This window comes from Musa acuminata, chromosome BXJ1-11 (assembly GCF_036884655.1).
Source record: "Musa acuminata AAA Group cultivar baxijiao chromosome BXJ1-11, Cavendish_Baxijiao_AAA, whole genome shotgun sequence".
In the NCBI taxonomy this organism is placed as follows: domain Eukaryota; kingdom Viridiplantae; phylum Streptophyta; class Magnoliopsida; order Zingiberales; family Musaceae; genus Musa; species Musa acuminata.
This window is the reverse complement of record NC_088337.1, coordinates 709,381-730,441: the sequence shown is the minus strand read 5'-3', so window position 1 is coordinate 730,441 and position 21,061 is coordinate 709,381. Positions and strand designations below refer to the sequence as shown.

General features: G+C 37.4%; 3 protein-coding genes across 3 annotated transcripts; 2 read left to right on the top strand and 1 right to left on the bottom strand.

Moving 5' to 3' along the window:
* Positions 1–1,227: 1,227 nt before the first annotated feature.
* LOC103970091 (NAC domain-containing protein 21/22) lies at positions 1,228–3,186 on the top strand. Its single transcript, XM_009383729.3, has 3 exons — positions 1,228–1,469; positions 1,536–1,801; positions 2,665–3,186. The coding sequence occupies exons 1-3, from the start codon at positions 1,301–1,303 to the stop codon at positions 3,064–3,066; spliced, it is 837 nt and encodes a 278-aa protein (XP_009382004.2). The 5' UTR covers positions 1,228–1,300; the 3' UTR covers positions 3,067–3,186.
* Positions 3,187–6,123: 2,937 nt separating this feature from the next.
* LOC135596730 (large ribosomal subunit protein eL14z-like) lies at positions 6,124–8,960 on the top strand. Its single transcript, XM_065088832.1, has 5 exons — positions 6,124–6,263; positions 6,386–6,487; positions 8,337–8,466; positions 8,542–8,654; positions 8,737–8,960. The coding sequence occupies exons 1-5, from the start codon at positions 6,261–6,263 to the stop codon at positions 8,791–8,793; spliced, it is 405 nt and encodes a 134-aa protein (XP_064944904.1). The 5' UTR covers positions 6,124–6,260; the 3' UTR covers positions 8,794–8,960.
* A 569-nt stretch (positions 8,961–9,529) lies between these two features.
* On the bottom strand, positions 9,530–19,604 carry LOC103970089 (COP1-interacting protein 7). Its single transcript, XM_009383727.3, has 12 exons — positions 18,849–19,604; positions 18,176–18,355; positions 17,876–17,996; positions 17,764–17,803; positions 17,070–17,122; positions 16,577–16,638; positions 16,084–16,236; positions 15,382–15,602; positions 13,128–14,719; positions 11,698–12,615; positions 10,653–11,049; positions 9,530–9,876 (listed from the first exon to the last, which is right to left on the bottom strand). Exons 1-12 carry the CDS (start codon positions 18,905–18,907, stop codon positions 9,809–9,811), a joined length of 3,864 nt encoding a protein of 1,287 aa, XP_009382002.2. The 5' UTR covers positions 18,908–19,604; the 3' UTR covers positions 9,530–9,808.
* Between the last annotated feature and the right edge of the window lie 1,457 nt (positions 19,605–21,061).

Genomic DNA, 21,061 nt, shown 5'->3' with positions numbered 1-21,061 from the left:
TCATTTCCTTATCCAAGATGTGCTTCTTGAACTCTATCCTCCTCCATCCACACCCAAACTAATGGAGAGCCATGCTACACCTCATCAGTGAGCCTAACAAGGACAAAGTGTCACTCTTTTCGGTGCATCAGCCATTGGAAAACCTATAGATGTGATCCTCTTCTCCTTTCCCTGTGGAAAAGCAATGGTGTTTGATTACATAAGACACTTCATTGGATCTTCTCTGCAGCGTCATCTTTGTTCTTGCATGCAGGGTGCAATCTCGTTGCAGCAGGTTCTCTAGCTTGGCATTGCTTGCGTCATCTGAGGTAGAGTTGGAGAAGTTCCAAAATGCTTGTCTATCTTCTCTCGATCTGTCTTCAGATCACACTGAACAGTGTTTACTTCAAATCTGTTCCCTCAAAGACTAATTAAAGATTAGACATTATCTCCACTAGAAGATATTGTCTTTACTAAATTATCTTTTTTCTGCAAGGCCATAAACTTCTTTTACAAAATCCAATTAGTATGGAATTTTGTTTTACTTGCAAGGGACAACATCTAACAGGCGTACTTTCAAGATTTGGCGGCTACTGATCAAGAGAATTGGATCCACATACAACAGAATCCAGCCTAGGTTATTATTATTAATTATCAGCTTGGATTACATGGACTCGTGATCTCATTTTGGTCCATTTGCTATTAATTAGTGTATATATATGGATCTTAAGAATAATACATTGTTTCTGTTCCCAAATCAAACTAGGCAACATAAAAACCATCGTACTTGTTCTACTGTGATCAAGTGTTAGTTCTCATGCATGCATGTTAAGAACAGCCCGTGACTTGTTTGGCTCAGATAAGAGGACAAAGAGATGAGACCCCACTCCCGGCGTGACCATGAATAATTGTAGACGACGGGGCCAATTATTACCTCATACCAACTCCCCGTCATCTCGTCAGAATTATTTCTCGTACATAGCAACCTCAAATATCGTAAAACCATTCTGTGTTCGACAATGAACTTTGAGATGATGTCTTCTTTTTCTCCTTTGCCATATCGAGATTTCTTGCTGTTGCGGTCTTCTCAAGTCCTTCAGCACAAGCATCAGTCCGTTGACGTCCAATCAGAGACTGCGACGGCTGCACACGCTTCTACTGCAAACGATAGACTCCAGGATCGTTAATATATATATATATATATATATATATATATATATATATATATATATATATATATACGCTCCCAGACCTCCTCCTCTCAAGAATTGAAGCTCTCGTAGGTTGCCTGCTGCACCAGCAAATTAAAAGCCTTCCTCTGATGGGACTGAGAGACATAGAATTCACGTTGCCACCAGGGTTCAGGTTCTACCCCAGCGATGAGGAGCTGGTCTGTCACTATCTCTACAAGAAGGTGATCAACGAAAGCACCTCGGAGGCGACCATGGTGGAGGTGGATCTGCACACTCGCGAGCCATGGGAGCTTCCAGGTAAATCGACCTACTTTGCTCATTGTACTGATCTTATGCTAAGCTGTGGTCTTGGATATGTCGTAGATGTGGCTAAGCTGGGCGCCGACGAGTGGTACTTCTTCAGCTTCCGCGACCGCAAGTACGCCACCGGATCGCGCACGAATCGGGCGACCAGATCTGGTTACTGGAAAGCTACCGGGAAAGATAGAACGGTTTACGAGCCGAGCACGCATATGAAGGTTGGGATGAGGAAGACGCTGGTGTTCTACGGAGGTAGAGCTCCCAATGGAATAAAGTCTGGCTGGGTCATGCATGAGTTCCGAATGGAGAACCCTCATTCACCCCCTAAGGTATATATATATATATATCATATATAGCTTTCATTTGATCAAGAATTCGCCCTTTTCTCTCTCTTCTTTTCTTGGTTCTTCAGCCACATCGAATTTTCTTGGTTCGCTCTCTTCTTTTCTTGGTTCTTCATTCACCCCCCAAGGTATACATATATCATATATAGCTTTCATTTGTTGCGGTAGAGATTCGTATCACAAAGATTTGCCTACTACAAACATCTGGAAACCATCTTATACTTTCTATGATGATACTTTTTACACCAAATTTTCTTGCTAGATATGAACTGGTTTAATCTTTTTCTTCAGGACTTCATGATGTGGTTGTTGGCATTAACAAGTGACTGTTGTAGTTACAGAATAATCACAGCAATTCTTGAAGATGACACTTGTTATGTAAGATGATAGCAAAATGACATGCGAAACCATCTTATACTTTCCATGATGATACTTTTTACACCAAATTTTCATGGTAGATGTGAACTGGTTTAACCTTTTTCTTCAGGACTTCATGATGCAGTTGTTGGCAGTATTAGGAGACTGATGTAGCTAGAAAATAATCACATGAATTCTTGAAGATAAGACTTGTTACGTAAGATCATAGCAAAAGGACATGAGAAAGAGTATGATTTAAGTTAAGGCGATAGATGCCAAAAATAACAGAGAATGATTAGTTTTTGTTTGGGCTATTTAACTGAAGGCAATAGATGCCAAAACTTACACAACTCTTAAATGTGGTCACATATGTATATCTTCTTGTGGTGCAAATATGGTGTTCCAGAAACAGTACATGTCAGCTCAACCTTATCTCTGATGACACATAACAGCACGTTCATGGCTCCTTTTGGTGAATTCTCTTGTGGCAGGAGGACTGGGTTCTTTGTCGGGTGTTTAAGAAAAGCAAAGGGGAGGCTGAGCACGAGAACACTGGTTCTTCTTCTCCCACCTTGGGGTCATCTTCTTCGCCACTGGACCTCCTTATGCCAGATGTTGTGTGCCATGAACAGTTGGGTTCATCATTCTCCACACTCCCACGGCAAGAAGACAGCAGCTCAAACCCCTTTATGAACATGGCAATGCTGCAGTGCAACCTGCTTGACTTCCCACAGGAGATCGTGGGAAGCACGGCGATGGTGGGGATGAGCTCAAGCTGTGAGGGTGAGATTGGATGCCTGATGGAGTTGGGATTCGGGCATGGTTTTGGGGAAGCAGGAATGGCAAGGTTGGATGCTACAGCAGGCTTTTGGATGGACAAGATGAGTGATTGAACACCTAGAGATGTTGAATGAATGCATTATTGTAGTGAGTTGTATTATGTGTAAATTAATGTTTATATATTCTTTATTTTATGGAAGGGATAAGAAAATTAAGAGTTTCTTTTTTCATTATCTTATTGATAGTTACAAATGATAAGGAAAAAGAAAACCGTCCACGGGCGCCTTCATCTCAATAAAAGAGTCATGGATTAATATACTATTGAGCCACGTCAGCTGACATTCAACCATATGGTAGGTTGCTAGCCATATCATACCATATGGCAGGTTGCTAAGCCACCACGTCAACCGATATCGCACCACATGCCAGGTTGTTAATGGTAGTCAACATCACACCACATGGCAGGTTGCTATCCGATGTCACCCAACATCACGCCACATGGCAAGTTGAAACGCATTGATGAGTTTATATGAGATAACTGATACAGAAAAATACTTTACCTTTTAGAATCGAACCGACCAACTATTAGATATGAGAGTCGAATACTGTATAAAAAATTAGTACGTGGAACATTGAATATCGAGTCGAGGATTGGTTAATATGTTAGAGATCACTTCGGGCATTATGCCAGAATGATCAAATATTACGATGGAAGATTGGATGATGTGAAAAAGTTGATGAAATACCGAAAGATTTGATAATACGTTCAAAGAGTATATAATGTATCGAAAGCTTTTGTAAACGTGTCGAATATGTGAATAATTTATTAAAGTCTTAATTAATATTATTTTAGATTAATTTAAGTCAATATTGAGTCGTAATAAGACACACGTATCAAAAAAAAAATTATTGGGTTTCAAGCCAAGTCGAATTGAGCCTGTTAGAATGTCAAACTAGTGACCTAAACCGAACCTAAGTGGTGATATTATCAAGCCCAAGTGATAGTACCGCCTAAGTTAACCAACAAATATTATTTATGCTTTGTCAATGGTAGTACCACCTAGGGCAATGGTAATACTACATATAATTTAAAATTTATGATGATAGCACGATCGATGTCCAAATTTATGATATCAAAAGTTACGAAGGTATTACCCCCTAATATAAGTGGTAGTATTGCTCGTATCCCAAAATTTTAGAGATTTAAATTTTTTGTTATATTTTAAAAACTTTTTGGGCATATAAATACCCCACTCAAGTGTTTGATGAAGCATTCATTTCTGAGGTAGTGAAGTATTATAAACTCTCATCTTAAGCAAAATTTGAGTCTCCTTATCTTAAATTTAGTTGAAATTTTAAGTTATAAGAGGTAAGATATCTATTGTAAAAAGAGACTACGAAGATTATCTCCTACAAAAAGAAGAGTTGTAATAAGGGTAGTTGATCTTTATATATTGAAAAGAAGATTAATAGTGACTGTCGATGGCCTCAAGGTAAAAGGAATCAGAAATGAACATAGGTCCAAAAGATCAAACCATGATAAATTGGTTTACCTCTCTTTACTCGCATGACTTAGTCTTATTCTCTTTACTAGCAACTTTAACTTGATCAATTAAAATTTTAAAATATATTAATTTATTGATCGAGTTTTAAATTAATTAAAAATATTATTGTACTAATTCAACTCCTTCCACTCTTAGTGTTATTAGGATCATAACAATTGATATGAAAGCAAGGTTCTCTCGATTGGGTTAACACCCAAGATATTAGAAAATCACAAAAAGCATCACATATGTAGCAAAAAAATAAAAATAAAAAACTAGTTTCCCAAATCAATCTTATCATGTGATAATTTAACCTCATATTCAAATTCATTGGTACATATAAACTTATTGTACCGAACGACTATGCCTTTTTTTACTATAAAATATGCTTAATGAAAATATTAATTCTTAAACATGTGTAACCAATATTTTATAGAATATTTAAAATAATAATTTTAGAAAACATGTACTTTAATTTTAAAAGTAAAAAATATTAACATATTTTTTTATCATATTTATAAAATATTGACATCACAAATCATATCACTCACTAAGTGAGGTAACATATATATTATTTATATTTTTATTGACGTGTTAATTGTAATTTAATTTGTAAGAATCAGCACTATATTTTAAAAATTGTGTTGTATCTTTGTTTATAGTTTATTAATTAATAGGCTAAGTAAGAAAATATTATATTATATGATATAATTAACTTAGGATAAGATATATTAAAATTTTAATTAAATTTAGATTAAAGTTATGATAAAAAGAAAGAAAGTTTATGAAACTTTAAAAGATAATTGGAAGGACTCTCCTAATTATTATTATTATTTTTTATGAATCTTTCGATTTTGCCTATAAAATGAATTTCCTATGGATCTAATCATCATATTTATCAAATCATGTCTAACACCTCTTTTCCTTTTCTTTGATTGATTCCTATTCCATCGAGTTATAGATTTAGATAAATCATATGATGAAATAAATATCTATGGTGTAGTGCCTTAGAATATTAAAGTAGTTTAAGATATTTAAAATACCTCCACTGATTATGATATTAAAAGATACCTAGCATTATCCTTAATCTACCATACATTTGATTTTAATCTTGATATAAAGTTTTTGCATTACAATTTAATTTTATAGAAAAGCTAACGTAGAGGAGGAGAAAACAAGGAGGAGACCGTAAAAAGTGGGAGGAGAAGGAGGAGAAGATGTAAGTGAGAGACACGAGGAGAAGAAAAAGGAGAGAAGGAGATGACCGAGGTGGAACGAGAAGAGAGGAACTTACGTGGTGGGGGACAAGAGAGTAGAGAGAAAAATAATTTAAAAATAAAAATAAATTTTGATATTTATGAAAGAAAAAAAAAGAAAGAAAGTCGTCGTACAATTAAAATTGTCACACGGTAGAGGCTACAAAAACGCTCCTCAAATCGCTGCACAAATCTTCTCTTTATTCATACCACGGGATCAAGAAAGAACCGACCCTTCTCGATCCGTCGTCAATCGGGTCCAGTTAAAACCCGCGTTGCGAACAGGTCCGTCCTCTCTAGTCGTATAATGTCGGTAATTTTGTGATTACAAGTGCAAAGGGTGGCATTTTGGTAGTAGTAGTGTGTTACCCTTATGTGGGACGGCCAACGAAGCAAGCCTGAAACACCGGTTCGTTATAAAACCTTGGCACCCCCCCCAACTCGCCGCCTTGTCTCTTCCCCCTTCCATCGCGTGCGGCGGCCTCGGTCTCTCCTTGTCGCCTTCAAATGGTGAGAGATCTGATCTCTTTTCGTCGTCGATTCGTTGATTTCTTGCGTCGGGTCACGGTTCCTTGTTCTGATGTAATGCTTCTCGCCTGGCTCTTGAGCTGGTTGCGTGTATTTTACGATAGCCGTTCAAGCGATATGTAGAGATCGGCAGGGTTGCCCTCGTGAACTACGGGAAGGAATACGGCAGGCTTGTCGTCATCGTCGACGTTATTGATCAGAACAGAGTACGTCATTCTCTCTCTTGATTGTGAGTAAGTTTCATTTTTCGGCGTGTTGAAGTTGCGTGAACTAATTGTAGGGCTCTTGAAGATCGAATGTTTTCCTTGTTCGTCGAACTCTGTTTTTTTCATCAATTTCATTGTGTTGTCTTAGTGGCGTGAAGTAGGGTCGTATCCTACGATGAGATTAAATACCTAATTTTTAGGATGGCAATCAAGTTGCTGAAGTATTTATACTTGAAAATTTACGATACTGCTGAGGTTCACATAAGCAAGGAAAGTCCCAGTTTCTCCCTTGGTTACTCGTACGGTTATTATGCAAAGGTCTTTTCGATGTGCACTTTATGTTGCCAGTTTGTTTCTGTTGGGGGATGAGCCTAATTGGATTTTATTTTCTAAAAACCTTTACAAATGAAAAACTGAGCAGTTTAAGTTTTGCATCCCAAAGATTGGAGAATTTCACATCTTTATGCTGCATGTGGATGTCAAATGGCAAAAGGGTGGTGTGTATTATTTGGTCAGCCTTTCGGATTACAACCAAAGAGTAGGTGCTAACTGAAAAAAACTTCTAAAGATGTAATGATTAGTAGTTGTTTAACACAGTGTCTGTCATACCGAATCGTACCGCCCGGTACAGGCGGTATGTACCGGTCCGATAGGCCAGCGGTATGTGGACCGTTTGGTACCGGTCCGCACTGTAGCAGTGCTACAGTGCTCAGTACACCTGGGTGTACCGCTCGGTACACCGTACCATACCGGTACCGAGCCCAAGTCGAAATATCGGTATGGTACGATATTGCGAACCTTGGTTTAACATGGAAAGTGAAACAAGTGACATAGAGTAAGGATTTTGGAATTCTCATGATTCAGAGGTGGTTGAGCATGAAGGATTATATTGGTCCGTAGGAGATGTGGTTTTGAAGAAACCAATAGGAAATAATCACACTATTATTTGGAATTTTGAACTTGACTACCAAGTGAGTGATATGTTAATAGAATTTGACAATGAACTGGAGCTTTAGAAAATATTTGTGCTATCTTTAATTACAGATGCATACATGTGACCTCTAAAGTTCAATTTTTTTTTATTAGAGGGTTCGATAAAATTGTGTGCAAAACTTTATTAAGCTATTGAACTACCAATGGACTATTCCATAACCTGGTCCTTATAGCCACAGGGATGATTTCATCACAGAAAGTATCTTGTTTTCAAGTTTTTTTGGGTGGATGGTTATACTTATTATATTTCAACAGTATTACCAGTTCACCACTGATAATTACTGATGGTACTGTCTGATCATTACCAAGATTAATCGTTGCTCAGTAATATTTGATAAAATATTGGATATTAGAGGCACACATTGGTTCCACAGAGCTTTTGTTTTGTATTATTAACATCATTACAGTGTCACCATTCATGTTTTGTATCTTTACTTTTTTGGAGCTTGAAAAATTGATAGGCATTACCTAAAATTTGAAACATTTTTGGGTCTTATTATGCGATTTTACTCTGAATACATATATCTTCATGGCTACCATGTAAAACCTTACTAGAACACAATTCAGATATGTATGTATGTATATATATATATATATATATATATATATATATATATATATTTATTTATTTATTTATTTATGTATGTATGTATACCATCCGATTTTATGAATTAAATGTTATTTATTTGACTTCATGATATTTTGTCTTGGAAGTCTATAAATTTGCATATTTCATCATTTGACCAATGGTAAAATTGTTCAATGGTGCTTGCCTTTGTACTTGCAGTGAGAACCTCGAGTTCTTTAGGCATGAGTTGATAATTAGTCTTTCCCCTCTATCTGCCGTGAATTTTAGGCCTTGGTCGATGCTCCTGACATGGTGCGTGGTCAAATGAACTTCAAGAGGCTTTCTCTTACTGATATAAGGATCGACATACCACGAGTTCCCAAGAAGAAGACCCTTATTGCTGCCATGGAAGCTGCTGGTGAGATTGATATTCCCTGCTGAATGGTGGATTAACATGTAATTTTGCAGTTATAAAGCCGACATGATACTGCAGATGTGAAGAACAAATGGGAGAACAGCTCATGGGGCAGGAAGCTAATTGTGCAGAAGAGGAGAGCTTCACTAAATGACTTTGACAAGTTCAAGGTCATGTTGGCAAAGATTAAGGTGGAGATTCTTCTCGCTCCTTCTATCAATGTACTTTTCCTTTTGTTCACTGTGTTGACAATTCTGTCGTATGTTTGTTCAGAGAGGGGGTGCTATTAGGCAAGAACTGGCCAAGCTTAAAAAGGAGACTGCAGTTTGAGCTCCTCTCGAGTAGTAGGCGAATTTTGTCGAATTTATTTCTGTTTTGTTGAGAGCTCGCAGTGATAACTAATGAATTCCTTGTGTGTTTTGTGGATTTGGATTTTCGAGAAATATTCAGACTTAGAGACAACAAGATATAAACACCATCTTGTGTTAATTTCGTCACATCTGTTGCATCAAGACTCTCCGATAGTAAAGTCATGATGATATTTACAGTATCATGATAAATATTATTATTACAATAATTATCGTTCCGTGTAAACTCAAATTATTATGATGAAATTTATCGTAGAACTCAAAAATGTATATAAATACTATTACAATTAATTTCATCAATATCATAATAATGTAACAATGTTTAAACTCCCAATATACGAAGACCCTTTAAGAGTCACATATGTGTTTACACATTAATGATTTTTTATTATCGAAGAATGTATTACAGGTTTTAAAGAATTTTACAATTCAAGATTTCTTAAAGCTCACTGGTAATTACGATTAAGAAACCTTAACCTGAGTTTTATTATACAAATGCTAATACGAAGGATTTATATTATATTACTGCGAGATTATGTATGCTATATAAAATTTTTGGAGGTCAAATATGTCCTTTCGAGACTTGGAAAGAATAGATTTGTAACAGCTCCTTCAATTAATGCCATGCCCATATCCAAGTGTCTTTAAAGGCACATCTAAGGAACTACTGATACCACTGCCCTGATGTGGGAGGGCACTCAAAAGAAGGGCAATTGCATACAAATCGAATATGCACTTGATCATCCAAACTTAAGATTGGTTCATTCACAAGGGTACGAGTACAGACACAATGATGATATGAACAGCAAGGAATAATTAACAAAATTTACACCATGAGAATAAAACAATAGAGTGCATCGATCAGAAAAACCAAAAATATTTCAGTCCATTTGCAGTTTATGCTCGATGGAAGTGGATTCATCTTCGTCGTCTTGATGCATCTTCCTTGATTGTGTAAAAATGGAGCAGTGTGCTGATCATGCTGCCTGTTTCTTCCTGCTGTTCTTGCTTCGGAACGGCGAAAGAAGGGAGAATGCCCGAGAAACTGTACACAAAAAGTCAAGCCTTTGAGAAAGGCCTATCGAATCAAAATGAAATCAGAAGATACACAAAGAAACAGGCACCAATGACTTTCTTCAGAGAAAAGGAAAAGAAGAAGGTTTTAGTTTGGAGTCATGAGAACTTTCAGTTTCCTGCTGGTACCCGGGATTGTTTTAGGTACATCACACAGTCATCAGCAGAACAGCTTGAAAGTTGAAAAAGACATGCCTAATTTTAGTTCTTCCAGCATGATTTTTTCATCTTGAGGAACAAGATTCTACAACACATGAGCTGACAAGACAAGGAAAGAAAGATGATGACCTACTGCATGCACATATTGTATGGGTTCAAATATGCTTGAATTGATGCTTGTGCGACCATGTTTAATATTCACTCTTATAGGTAATTAAATCATAAAAGAGCAGAATTTAAGAAGCACATTCGTTTCTTCTTTAAGGCTGCAACACAGCAGGCAAATCTACTAGCCTCCAGGTGTTGCATATGGATATCATATCAGTTGTACTCCTACTTAAACAACTGGGAGTAGCAAGTTTGCAAATGTAGTTTTGGAAAGTTTAAATAAGTTAGCAGCTGAAAATTAGGAAAGTGACACTTTAGTATGACCTAAGTTGTTGACAGAATTATCTTGGTAATGATAAAGATGATCCATTTCAATATATTCTTTCTTTCTGATTAGTTAAACTCAGTTGTTTAAGCAAGTCAAATTAAAATATTAACCACAAAATCATAAGTCCAATCTGCAGGAGATGAGAAACTTGCCGTCATTGGATGAAGCAGCAGCAACTGTTTGACCGCCAACAGATGAAGCATCTGACTGGAGATTACCTTCACCTGAAGCTGAGCTGTGGCTCTTTCGACCAAATTTTAGCAACTTTCTGAAACCTTTTGTTTCCTTGCTTCGAGGCTTCTCATGTGTTTCATGAGTTTGATTCCCCAAGCTTGGGTTCTCAAATCCAGATACATGTTTCATCTTACTCTCAGCTGGCATGGCAACTATTTCAGATTCTGATGCAGGTAGATCTCCATCAGACCCAGATTTAGTGATAACTGGATCCTTCAAGGAAGTTGCTCTGGCAGAAGGGGCTTGATAAGGTTTTTCTGCTGTGGTCGAGTTTGAGAACTTCTGAGGCTTATTACTCGGGTAAGGAACAACCCCCTGATCAGCATAAGCAACATACATCCATAATCAGCCTATCAGTAGCATTGGTTGTGCAACAAAGATGGATGCTTCATCTTTGAAAAAGTTGCAGTCAAAACAAAAGCAGAGACCAACAAGCTTAAATCTTTTTCTTCTTGTCCACGATGACATAGCCGTTAGTGATCTGGTTAGATTTGATTGCTAGTCATTCCATAAGCAGCTGGCCCATGAACAATGGGCTAAAGAAATCACTAGACAAATCCATCAATGTTACCAGACAGCATAAAAATCTGAAACAAACTACTACAGAAATCACTAGACAGATCCATCAATGTTACCAGACAGCATAAAAATCTGAAACAAACTACTACAGATAGCTATTTGCTTTTTGATGAACTCAATTAAACGCTAATGATATTTTTTAAACTAAAGGCAGTAGTATCAAATAAAAAAAGCTACATCCAAAAAAACTAAACTAATGGATTCCATGTTGTCTTGGTAACAATGATTAATAGCAGGAGCTAGAAGTCTCCCATGCTAAATTTGTGATTCCAAACTTTAAATGAAAGGATGTAATTAGGTTGAGAATAATATGTTCCCTTGAACCATATCTTTGTTGATAATCTCATATTAAAAATTGTGCAAATTTTCTCTGAAAAAATATACCTCACCGGAGCTTGGCTGTTCACACGACTTGCCTTCACCAGCATCCTCTAGCTGACCTGTAACAATAGGTGATGGTGGAGCATGCATAGCTGAAAATCCTGTACCCAACCCATCTCCATGTGATATCCCTTTTGTGCCTATTATCTCTTTATATTGCCGGACAACAGGAGCACTGACCACATGACTTTCAAGTAACACGACAGTCTTCTCGATCACTGGATTCTCATCGCTGTTGCCAGGTGGTTTATCATTGACCAATTTTCCTTTAATGCTATCAGAAGCATGAGAAGCTTTGTTTCCACTCCCTTTCTGCATGGGGTTTTTGCTAGCTGTTCCCTTTCCAACTCTTTCAGATGAAGATTTTATTGTTCTAATTCTAAGCCCTGGCAGAGTTGCTGACTTACTTTTGTCCAGTTGCCTAACTGCAGTAATCTTTTTCCGAGACTCATCAGCTATGCTTCTCTTAGGTGCCTGATCAGCAGCCAAAGTCTTCACCGAGGGAGAATGGCGAGTGTAGCTGCTTTTTGGATCAGAGAGTCTCTTCATTCGAAGAGAATCTGCCTTTGCTTCTTGCATGAGCCTGCTACTTTCTTTTTTCTCAGGCAATGAAGACGCTGATCGGGTTAATCCATGATTACTGCCATTTAATCTGCTGGATTTGATAACTTTCTGAAGATTGTTGGACCCAACTGAAGATGTCCTGTATGGCAATTTTTGCAAAGGTGAAGAAGAAACAGGCTGTGTATCACTAAACTTTGATCCTTTGTAAGGACTTGGCGAAGTCTTTGCTGGTAAGCGGGCTTTTGTCTGCTGTGGAGTCAATGGTGACTGGGTGACATTAAAACTACTTCTTCTTGCAGCTATTCTCTTTTGTCTCTCTCTTTTCAAAGCTTCCAAACGCTTTATCTCTTCCTCTTCCTAAGAGTGAGCAGACTGACCAGTCAGCCAAGCAGACAAGCAAAACAACCTAACTAAACCACTACGATCTAGCAGATAAACGTTTCACATACAGTATACTCAACCATTTTCAAGGCTTCTACAACACTAACATCACACCAAAAAACTGAAAATTCATTCAATGTAAGCTGAACTGTAATTTTTAGTACATTCTTACAATATATTCTTGTCCAAAAACTATGAAACATGGCTATAGGAAAAGAGTTCATTATTGACTTGTATGAACACAGTATTAATAATTTCTAAGGGAGATTAAAAGTAATTATATATATATAAAGACTGTAGATCCAGATGTTTGTGAAAATATCCAGTGACATTTTATTTTTGGAAGAATGAAAAAATAATATGGACTATGCTTATCCTGCAGGCTCCATAGAATGTGCTTTCTAATCTAAGCACTCTACTGTGATTAGCAACTAGAGAGATAGGAAAGAAACCAGACAACAAAAATTAAGATGAATCAAGAGAAGTACCCTTTCTTTCTTCATTTTCTGAAGATCAGCTTTATAAGACCGCAGCTTTTCTGCACGCTTTTGTGCTTCAGTCAAAGGGTTAAGCCTTGAGTATACCCCTTTCTTCACCAGTGCATCCTTCCTCCTTTTCTCCACACTATCATTTGTGGCTCTTAACTTCTTGTCTGATTTCTTTGATTCTTTTTTAGTGCTCACTGAGGGTTCCTCTTGGTTACTGGTTTCCAGCTTGGCAGCATTTCCAACAGGAATCTTAGAATCATAATCCATAGCCAGATTATAACCTACAGATGCACTTTCCAATCCATGCACAGGAACCATTGATAGATTATCTGGCTCATAGCTAAGTTGGCTTTTGACCTTATCATATGAACCCTGAGTTTTCTGAATGGTTGAGGGGAACTCAGAAACCATGTCAATAGCAGCTACGCTGTCTGATCCAAGATCCCATGAAATTGATCTATATGGAAGCACAAAGGATTCATCTGTTATGTTGCGTGATGAACTCTTGACAGCATTACCAGCACGCTCACCCACATGATCAATGAGTGTGTCAGATGAACTCTCATTGCTGAATTGCTTTTCTTGTCCATAAATCATGAATTCATCACTGCTCATTCGCCGATATGCTCCTCCTGCACTTTCTATTTTCCTGAACTGATTGTCTATTGAGTCTCTTCTATAACCTGAAATTAAAAATCGATCATCAGAAGCCGCTTGCTTCATTCGGTTTGCCTTCCCATTAGCTGAATGAAATCCTACTGTCCTTCGGTCATGAAAAACACCATAATCTTTCTCAGTAGAAACAATAGGATCAGCTTCACCTTTACCCTGTTTCCTCTTTGATGAAGGCCCTTTTCCTCCCATGAGCATATCTTCATCAGCTGTTCTTGACTTCTCTTCAGCTCTTAGTAAGAAATTCTGAAATGCTTGCCAATTTCCAGAATCTTGCTCTTCTCTATATACAGCATTATCATTGTCATAAGGATCAGAATTTTCTTCTGATTTTGTTCGACCCTCCTCCTCCTTTGAAGTCCTTGAAGAGTGCTTGTGCTTGTGCTTGTTTTCTCGCATATCAGAATGCACTTCTTTACTTTGTTCTACAGCTTCAGGTTCAGAGGCAGACTGTGATTCACTTTCGAATTCTCCTGCACCAAGCTTCTTAGACAAAATGTAATTTATGTTCCGAATGACGACAACACCAGACTTTTTCTTTCCTGCCTGACCAATTCTTCTTTGAGATTTATGACCATGAGAACCTTCTTTCTCGAGATCTGATGTATCTTGGTCAGTGTCATCCTGTGATCCTGTCTCAGATTGAACATCTTTATTATCCATTGACTGCCTTTTTGGTACCTTTCTGTGAGAACTGTTGAATCTAGGATCATCCATTAGAGGATATGGGGCATAAAAACATGGGACACTCCCTTGATGGTTCTGATAATAAGGCATTCCTTGCGTTGAATAAGGTTGAAAAATATGACCTGGTGGAGAATGCATAGGGCATTGTGGATAAGTGGGATGTTGAAATTGACCTTGAAAATACTCGTGGAGGTGTCCCAAGGGCACCTTTTGATCTGAAGGGATCTGTTTATCTGAGAAGAAACAAATGCATCCAAGATAAATGATATGTCAAGCTATATATATATATATATATATATATATATATATATATAATTCGATGTCAAGCTAGAAAGGAAATGCATGTGGAATTTGCACATGTATCTACTAGTTGTCTTAATACATGCTTGTGCTTGAGAATTCATGCAACTTGACTGATCTGCCTTAAAAGAAGTATTCTATAAATGGAAGTATTTCATAGGAAACTTCGATCAGGATGATATGCCAACCAAACAGAATAAAATTTGGCTTTATCATCCACAAGAAATGAGAAACTGTAATGTCGAAAACTAGATGGTAGGGATGATTGCACTTAACAATACATCAAATTGTAGAACTGGAAAACTTTAATGCATCGAGTAGTTTGGATTTCTTAGACAAAATATTAGAAATGGGCAACCCAGTGCATAATGCTCCTGCTGATGTAGGCCCTGTGGAGATCAATGTATGCCACCTTACCTCTATATTTGGAAAGGCTGTTTCCAAGATTACCTAGGGTTATGGTAGAATGGGGATGGTTAAACAATCTCTCTGCTAGAATGAATCTGAATTAAGGTGTTTTTCATTATCTGTCAATTTCTAAATGAAATTATGGTAGCTTCAGAATGATCTCAGCCTGCGTGTTCAGAGTATATACCGGGTTTTCCATCGTTCTCTGTGATCATATCACCACCAGAGATGGATTGTGCATCCACATGATCCTTTTGTATCATATAATCTGCAGCAAATATGATGCCCGAGGCATTCAAAGCAGAAAATTCAGACCGTGTTGACATTGCTACTGCAGCCTCAACTTCAAGCCATTGTCCAGTCTCATGCTTTTTCTTCCATAGCTCCATAAATTGAAAGCAAGCTTTCCTGTTTTATAAGGCGGGCAAAAGAGAAAACTATTGAGGATGAATCTAAAATGAAGGCAACAAATCAAACAATGATCACTTGGCAACATATCAAATATGTCTTAGCCTTTTGACAATAATAAATTTCAGAATGTATGTCCATTTTTTTTCAGATGTATCATGACTTCACAATATTCTTCCCTCATTTAATGCACATGGTTCTTTCAGATTCTAACTTCATATATGTATCCTTTGTAATTCCTGAACTATTCTATATCATATGAACTATTAACTTGGAAATTAGTATAACTAGAATGAGCTTTCTTATTATTCTTCGTTCCTGCATCAAAATGCATCAGCCACTTTCAGACTTTAAATGTTATTCAAGATCTCCCACTGTCATTATTAGTTGATTCTATGTCTCAACCTGGTAGCCTGTAAATCAATATAACTGGAGCATGCAATATTTAAGAATGTATTGCTCGAAAAAAAGAAAAACTTACTTTAAGCGTGAGGCACCAAAGCTTTCAGCAAATGGTATCAAATGTTCCATATTACTCACGTCAAACCCAGCTGCTGCAGCACGTGCAAAGGCCATTCCCTGTTCTTTCTGCAGTACCATTTTACGGGTTTCGAGCACTCTTAAAAGCTGAACTCTGCACAAAAAGCATTTGTGCATAAGATACAGGAACAATTTCATTACTTAAAATAATTATGTAATATAATTAAGATGAAAAGATAACATATGCATCCACAGAAGCCAGAGATCAATTCTTTGATTACCATTGCAATCATGTAAACTACGAGAATCTAAAAGAATGTAGGCGTTGCCTTTTTTCATTATCTTGTAATTAACTAGTGCTTTTAAAATATTGAATGGAAAAGACAACACAATTTACCTTGCATTTTTGGTAGAACATTCTTACAACTATTCTTGTATGCTGAAGGAGCAAACAGCAAAGAAAATAAACCAAGGACGTGTTAAGCTTCTGATACCTTGAGTTTGCCTCCTGTGTGGAGGATCCATTTGAATCTGGGGGATTTGATTGTGAACCAGGCTGCCATACAAAGAGAAACCACACTTATAACAATATCTGATAGACAGGTACCAGAATTATAGTTAGGTATAGGTGTATGCATAGGTGTGTCTATGAGACCAGGTTACTATGAATCTCTTGCTGTATCGGTATCGAATTAGTGCTAGACATCAATGCATGTATGATCCTTCCAATATACATATTAAATGATTTCTCAAAATATTTGATTTTACAAATGATTATTTAACTCGTATATATATAGTGTTGATCTTGTGATAAATCAAGCATTTTTTAATATCACATCTGAGCTGTATTAGGTTCTTTCTCAACATTTGACATGAAAATGTTACTCAGTACTGTGTCATATTGGTATATCATAAAAGTTTCTAAATTATGTAAATGTAAACAATAAATATGTATGTGTGTGTGTGATGTCTGCATAAAATCGATACCTTATAAAGAATTATTGCCTTTTCTGTGTTAGGATCAACTGAGGTCTTCATACCTGCCATGAGCAAGCAACCGTACCAAGGTCAAAATTTTCAAGAGCACTAGTGGAACAGAATCTAAAATCAACATGAAAATGTGATGAGTCCATGCCATATATGGTTGATGAAGCCAATTATAAACAATCCTTGAGAGTTTCAATTATAGAGGCTACTAGCATATAAGATGTATGAACCCCTCCTCATCAAGATTTCCAATATTCATTGGAGGAGCATGACCAGCTTCCATATGGAGGTTAGGAGGTGATCTGATCCTGATGAAAAGCCATTACAGTATATTTTGTTACTTGTGAAAATTGTTGATCATGTCAAATAAGTCTTCTTTGATGATGTGAACATACAATTTATGGTTGACAAAAGGTTCACTACTAGAAGGAAAGAATACTGTTCCTGCTCACAAGGTGATTGGGTGATTAATCAACCCATGTTGTGGAGACTATTATAAATATATGATGGAACCTTGTTGAAGACTACAATTTTTTAGCCCTTTGGACTAAATCAAACACACCCTTGAAATTAGAAAATTGATGTTACACATGCAACAGAAATAATTGAAAATCCCTTCCACTTTCTTTCTTTTTTCTTTTCTTGAGGAGTAACAGAACTAGCTAGATGAATGAAATAGGTTAGTCTAAAGTACCTTCTGTGGAACCTGATGACTTCATTTGGTGACCTTCCACCTGCAAATGGCATAAAAAAAATGTCATTTGAACTTTACAAACAACACAGAAATGAGACAAATGGATACATACAGTGCTCAGGCCAAGATTATCATTGCCCTGAATGGCAATTGCATTCTCAATCTGCAAGATCTCAGACTCTATTGTTGACACACGCTCTAGAACCTCAGGCGTGCTCACGAAACGAACAAACCTGTTGGTGTCAGAATTAGATGTTGAGTTCATGTATGTAAATATTTCCACAATTCCACATGCTCAAGTTTCTCCAAGAAGATGAAATGCAGCTTGATAATGGAGAAGGCAGACAGGTCATGTTTGAAGAGAAGCAATTACTCTGACAATGATTGCACATTTGAGAGAGCTTTGGTTTACCTCTCCATGGTGCCCTTGGTGAACCATGCTGCATCACTTTCCAGGTCTGGTTTAAGAACTATGGAATAGCCACCCTTGTCAATCTGATCCTGTGCAGCTTTCAAATGGGCAAGAAAAGGATTCAACAAGCCAGTTGCAATCTTCTCTGTCTTACCATTTGCTATAATGACCAGATCGCACCTGTTAAAAAGGAAAGCACAAGTCCATAATAAACAAGCATACCCAAAACTATCTACTTATAATTTATTCAAGCCAAAACCTTAAGGATCATCATCCATATCCAGGGTTGTGAAACAAACCAAGAACCAGAAATCAATTTTATCATGCACTATATTCTGTGAACAATGATCTAAAGAGGTGATAGAAACGGAGATGGATTCATATCAATTCAAATGATATCACCAACTAAACTAGAAGTCTCAGTTCAATTCTTATCTTCACATCAACTGAGCAGTAAAGCATGAACTGTAACCACGTTGTAACGAAGGAATCCACCAGAATTTTGAATGGATTCATGTCCTCCAAATCCACTTCCACATTCAACATTATACCATCAAAAAATCTTCCAAGTTCCGAACTTTGGCCGATCTGGCAACTTCTCGGTCTCGTTCTATCCGCCCTTGCTCGAACCTTTACAAGAAACAGTGGCCGAGGAAAGGATCTGGCATTTTACCTGGTCCGAGTAGGCGTTAGCTGGAACACCGCCGAGTCTAGCCGAGCGTCCAACCTCATTGCACGCGGAAGCAAAGATCTTCCAAGAAAGACTAAATCTTCGATCCTTTCCCTCCCTCCCCACCTCTCCTCTCTCCACTATCTGCCCTCAATCTCCCTCTCTGGCTCACGATCGATCAGATCTCTGTCATAGGTAGGTTCTTGCTATGAAAAGCGACGCCCTTTTGCCTGAATTTAGATTCACGGAGGAGCAAAAGCAAAAGCAAAAGCCTAAACCAACAAAGAAATTCAAGGAAAAAGCAATAAGCAAACGGCGACGGAGAATGCTACTAGATTCCTCTCAATTGGATCTTTTAATGCCGACTGCAGGAATAAGCAGAAACCAAAGGTATAAATTAGATAGAGAGTAGAGAGGAGGATGAGGAGGAGGAGGAGGAGAAAGAGGACGACTGTGTAGGCTCACAAAAGAAGAGCTTGCGAACAATGGCAGCAAACTAGGGTATCAATGCACACAACCCAAAGAACAGAGGTAAAGAGAAGTGATGCAGATGAAGTGAATTTGGCCTTGGGGAAGAAACAAACAAAGCTAACAATTTAAGAGAGAAGGTGTGGGGGACGAAGGAGAAGAGAGAGAGAGAGAGAACGAGGCTTTGGATTCGGACAGGACAACCGGGGAATTGGTGGAACAGAATAAAAAGCAGAGTGCTGTAGTCAAAATAATGGTGGAATATGAATGAGAGTGAGTGAGTGAGAGAGAGAGATGGTATGGTGGCTCAGAAGAGAAGGAAGGCTTCGAGTGAAATGGAGTCGAAGGAAGGTGGGGTCCACGTGAGCCCCTGAAGTAGAAGGGCATTTCTGGGTTCTTCCGGTGGGTACAAACTTGATAGAGGAAAGTTTATCCCTTTTTTGTTGCTTCACAGAAAACAAATCCATGCAATCTCAGAGGAGATTAAAACTCTCATTTTTCTTCTTTTAGGAAGATAAAGAACTATATGTTCTGTAATCAAAATAAGAAGAAGAAGAAGAAGAAGAAGAATAAAGTTTTAAAAGGTATTCTACAAGTCTAAATGTGGGTGGGAATGTATGATTTGGTATGGCAATTAATGATTGTGGTGCAGGCATTGAATGAACTTTTCTGCCAAAGTTAGGGAAACTTGTCATGTTGTCTTCATTGACAAGCTGGTCATGAGCATCACAAGGCATCAATCTCTAGCTTGGGCAGTGGGGGGAGTGAATGCAAAAAGTTAACTACTTAGATATCACAAGGCATTAATCTGGATATCACTTACAAGGAAAAAATGAACTAGTTAGATACTGAAAGCTACATGCTAAAACCCTTCAAGAACTGTGACATTAATGGTGGCAAAAGTTTTCTGATTTAGACTAATAAAATACACTCTTGAGGATTTGGAAAGCAGTGTCCATGTCAAACCCAGTAAAGTAAAATAAAGTAAGTGATCATATTGGCCTCTGTGTGGTGGGAGAGATGGAGTGAGACTGGGAATTTACATTGTTTTTGCTTTTGCTTTGAAGAAACAAGATTGGCATCTTTGGACCCACATCATACTGTAGCTTTACAACAATAATATAAATCAATTCAATGGACTGTACTATGATGCCTTTCGATCTTCTTTCTATGATGCCTTACAACAATAATATAAATCAATTCAATGGACACGCATTAACCTTCCATATGGTAAAAGTCTCATGCAGCGGATCCTACATTTTTTTTTTTTTTTTTTTTGGTTTACATCTAATCTGAAAACCGGATCAAAAGAGATTTTTTTGATTTTTGTTTTACATCTAAGCAGGTGGATCATTGTCGTTGACTCTTCTCCTCTTACTATTGTTTCTAGTAATTTATTAGACTTAGGTAGAATTGGAATGTCCTAAGAAATATTGAGAATACTTTTCGATCTATTTAGCAAAAGATTAAGGAATCTTACGGAGCTGAAAGCCTGAGGATGAGACGAACCTATTTACAGCCAGTGAGTCCTACATAACTATCAAGGATATCTTCCGACGATATGAAGTCCTTACCAACTTGAGAATTGCTATTTTTCATGATTGGTAAGTCTCATATATAGCAACAAACATGCCATAATACCATCTGAGGAAATACACTCATGCGAAGAGAGAAATACCAATAAAACTGCTATTGTACTCCCAAAGAATTGTAGGAACAAAAATAAATTAGCGGAAAGAAATGGATAA

What these genes read in the sequence shown, in the direction of transcription:
- LOC103970089 (XM_009383727.3), bottom strand. Translation starts at nt 18,907, where the DNA reads ATGAGGTTGGACGCTCGGCTAGACTCGGCGGTGTTCCAGCTAACGCCT. An exon ending in AGGCAATAATTCTTTATAAG is followed by an intron (nt 16,639 to 17,069) that starts GTATCGATTTTA and finishes TTTGTATGGCAG; the next exon opens with CCTGGTTCACAATCAAATCC. An exon ending in AGAAAATGAAGAAAGAAAGG is followed by an intron (nt 12,616 to 13,127) that starts GTACTTCTCTTG and finishes GCTCACTCTTAG; the next exon opens with GAAGAGGAAGAGATAAAGCG.
- LOC135596730 (XM_065088832.1), top strand. An exon ending in ACGTTATTGATCAGAACAGA is followed by an intron (nt 6,488 to 8,336) that starts GTACGTCATTCT and finishes CGTGAATTTTAG; the next exon opens with GCCTTGGTCGATGCTCCTGA. An exon ending in TGCTGCCATGGAAGCTGCTG is followed by an intron (nt 8,467 to 8,541) that starts GTGAGATTGATA and finishes ATGATACTGCAG; the next exon opens with ATGTGAAGAACAAATGGGAG.
- LOC103970091 (XM_009383729.3), top strand. Translation starts at nt 1,301, where the DNA reads ATGGGACTGAGAGACATAGAATTCACGTTGCCACCAGGGTTCAGGTTC. An exon ending in CGAGCCATGGGAGCTTCCAG is followed by an intron (nt 1,470 to 1,535) that starts GTAAATCGACCT and finishes GATATGTCGTAG; the next exon opens with ATGTGGCTAAGCTGGGCGCC. An exon ending in ACCCTCATTCACCCCCTAAG is followed by an intron (nt 1,802 to 2,664) that starts GTATATATATAT and finishes CTCTTGTGGCAG; the next exon opens with GAGGACTGGGTTCTTTGTCG.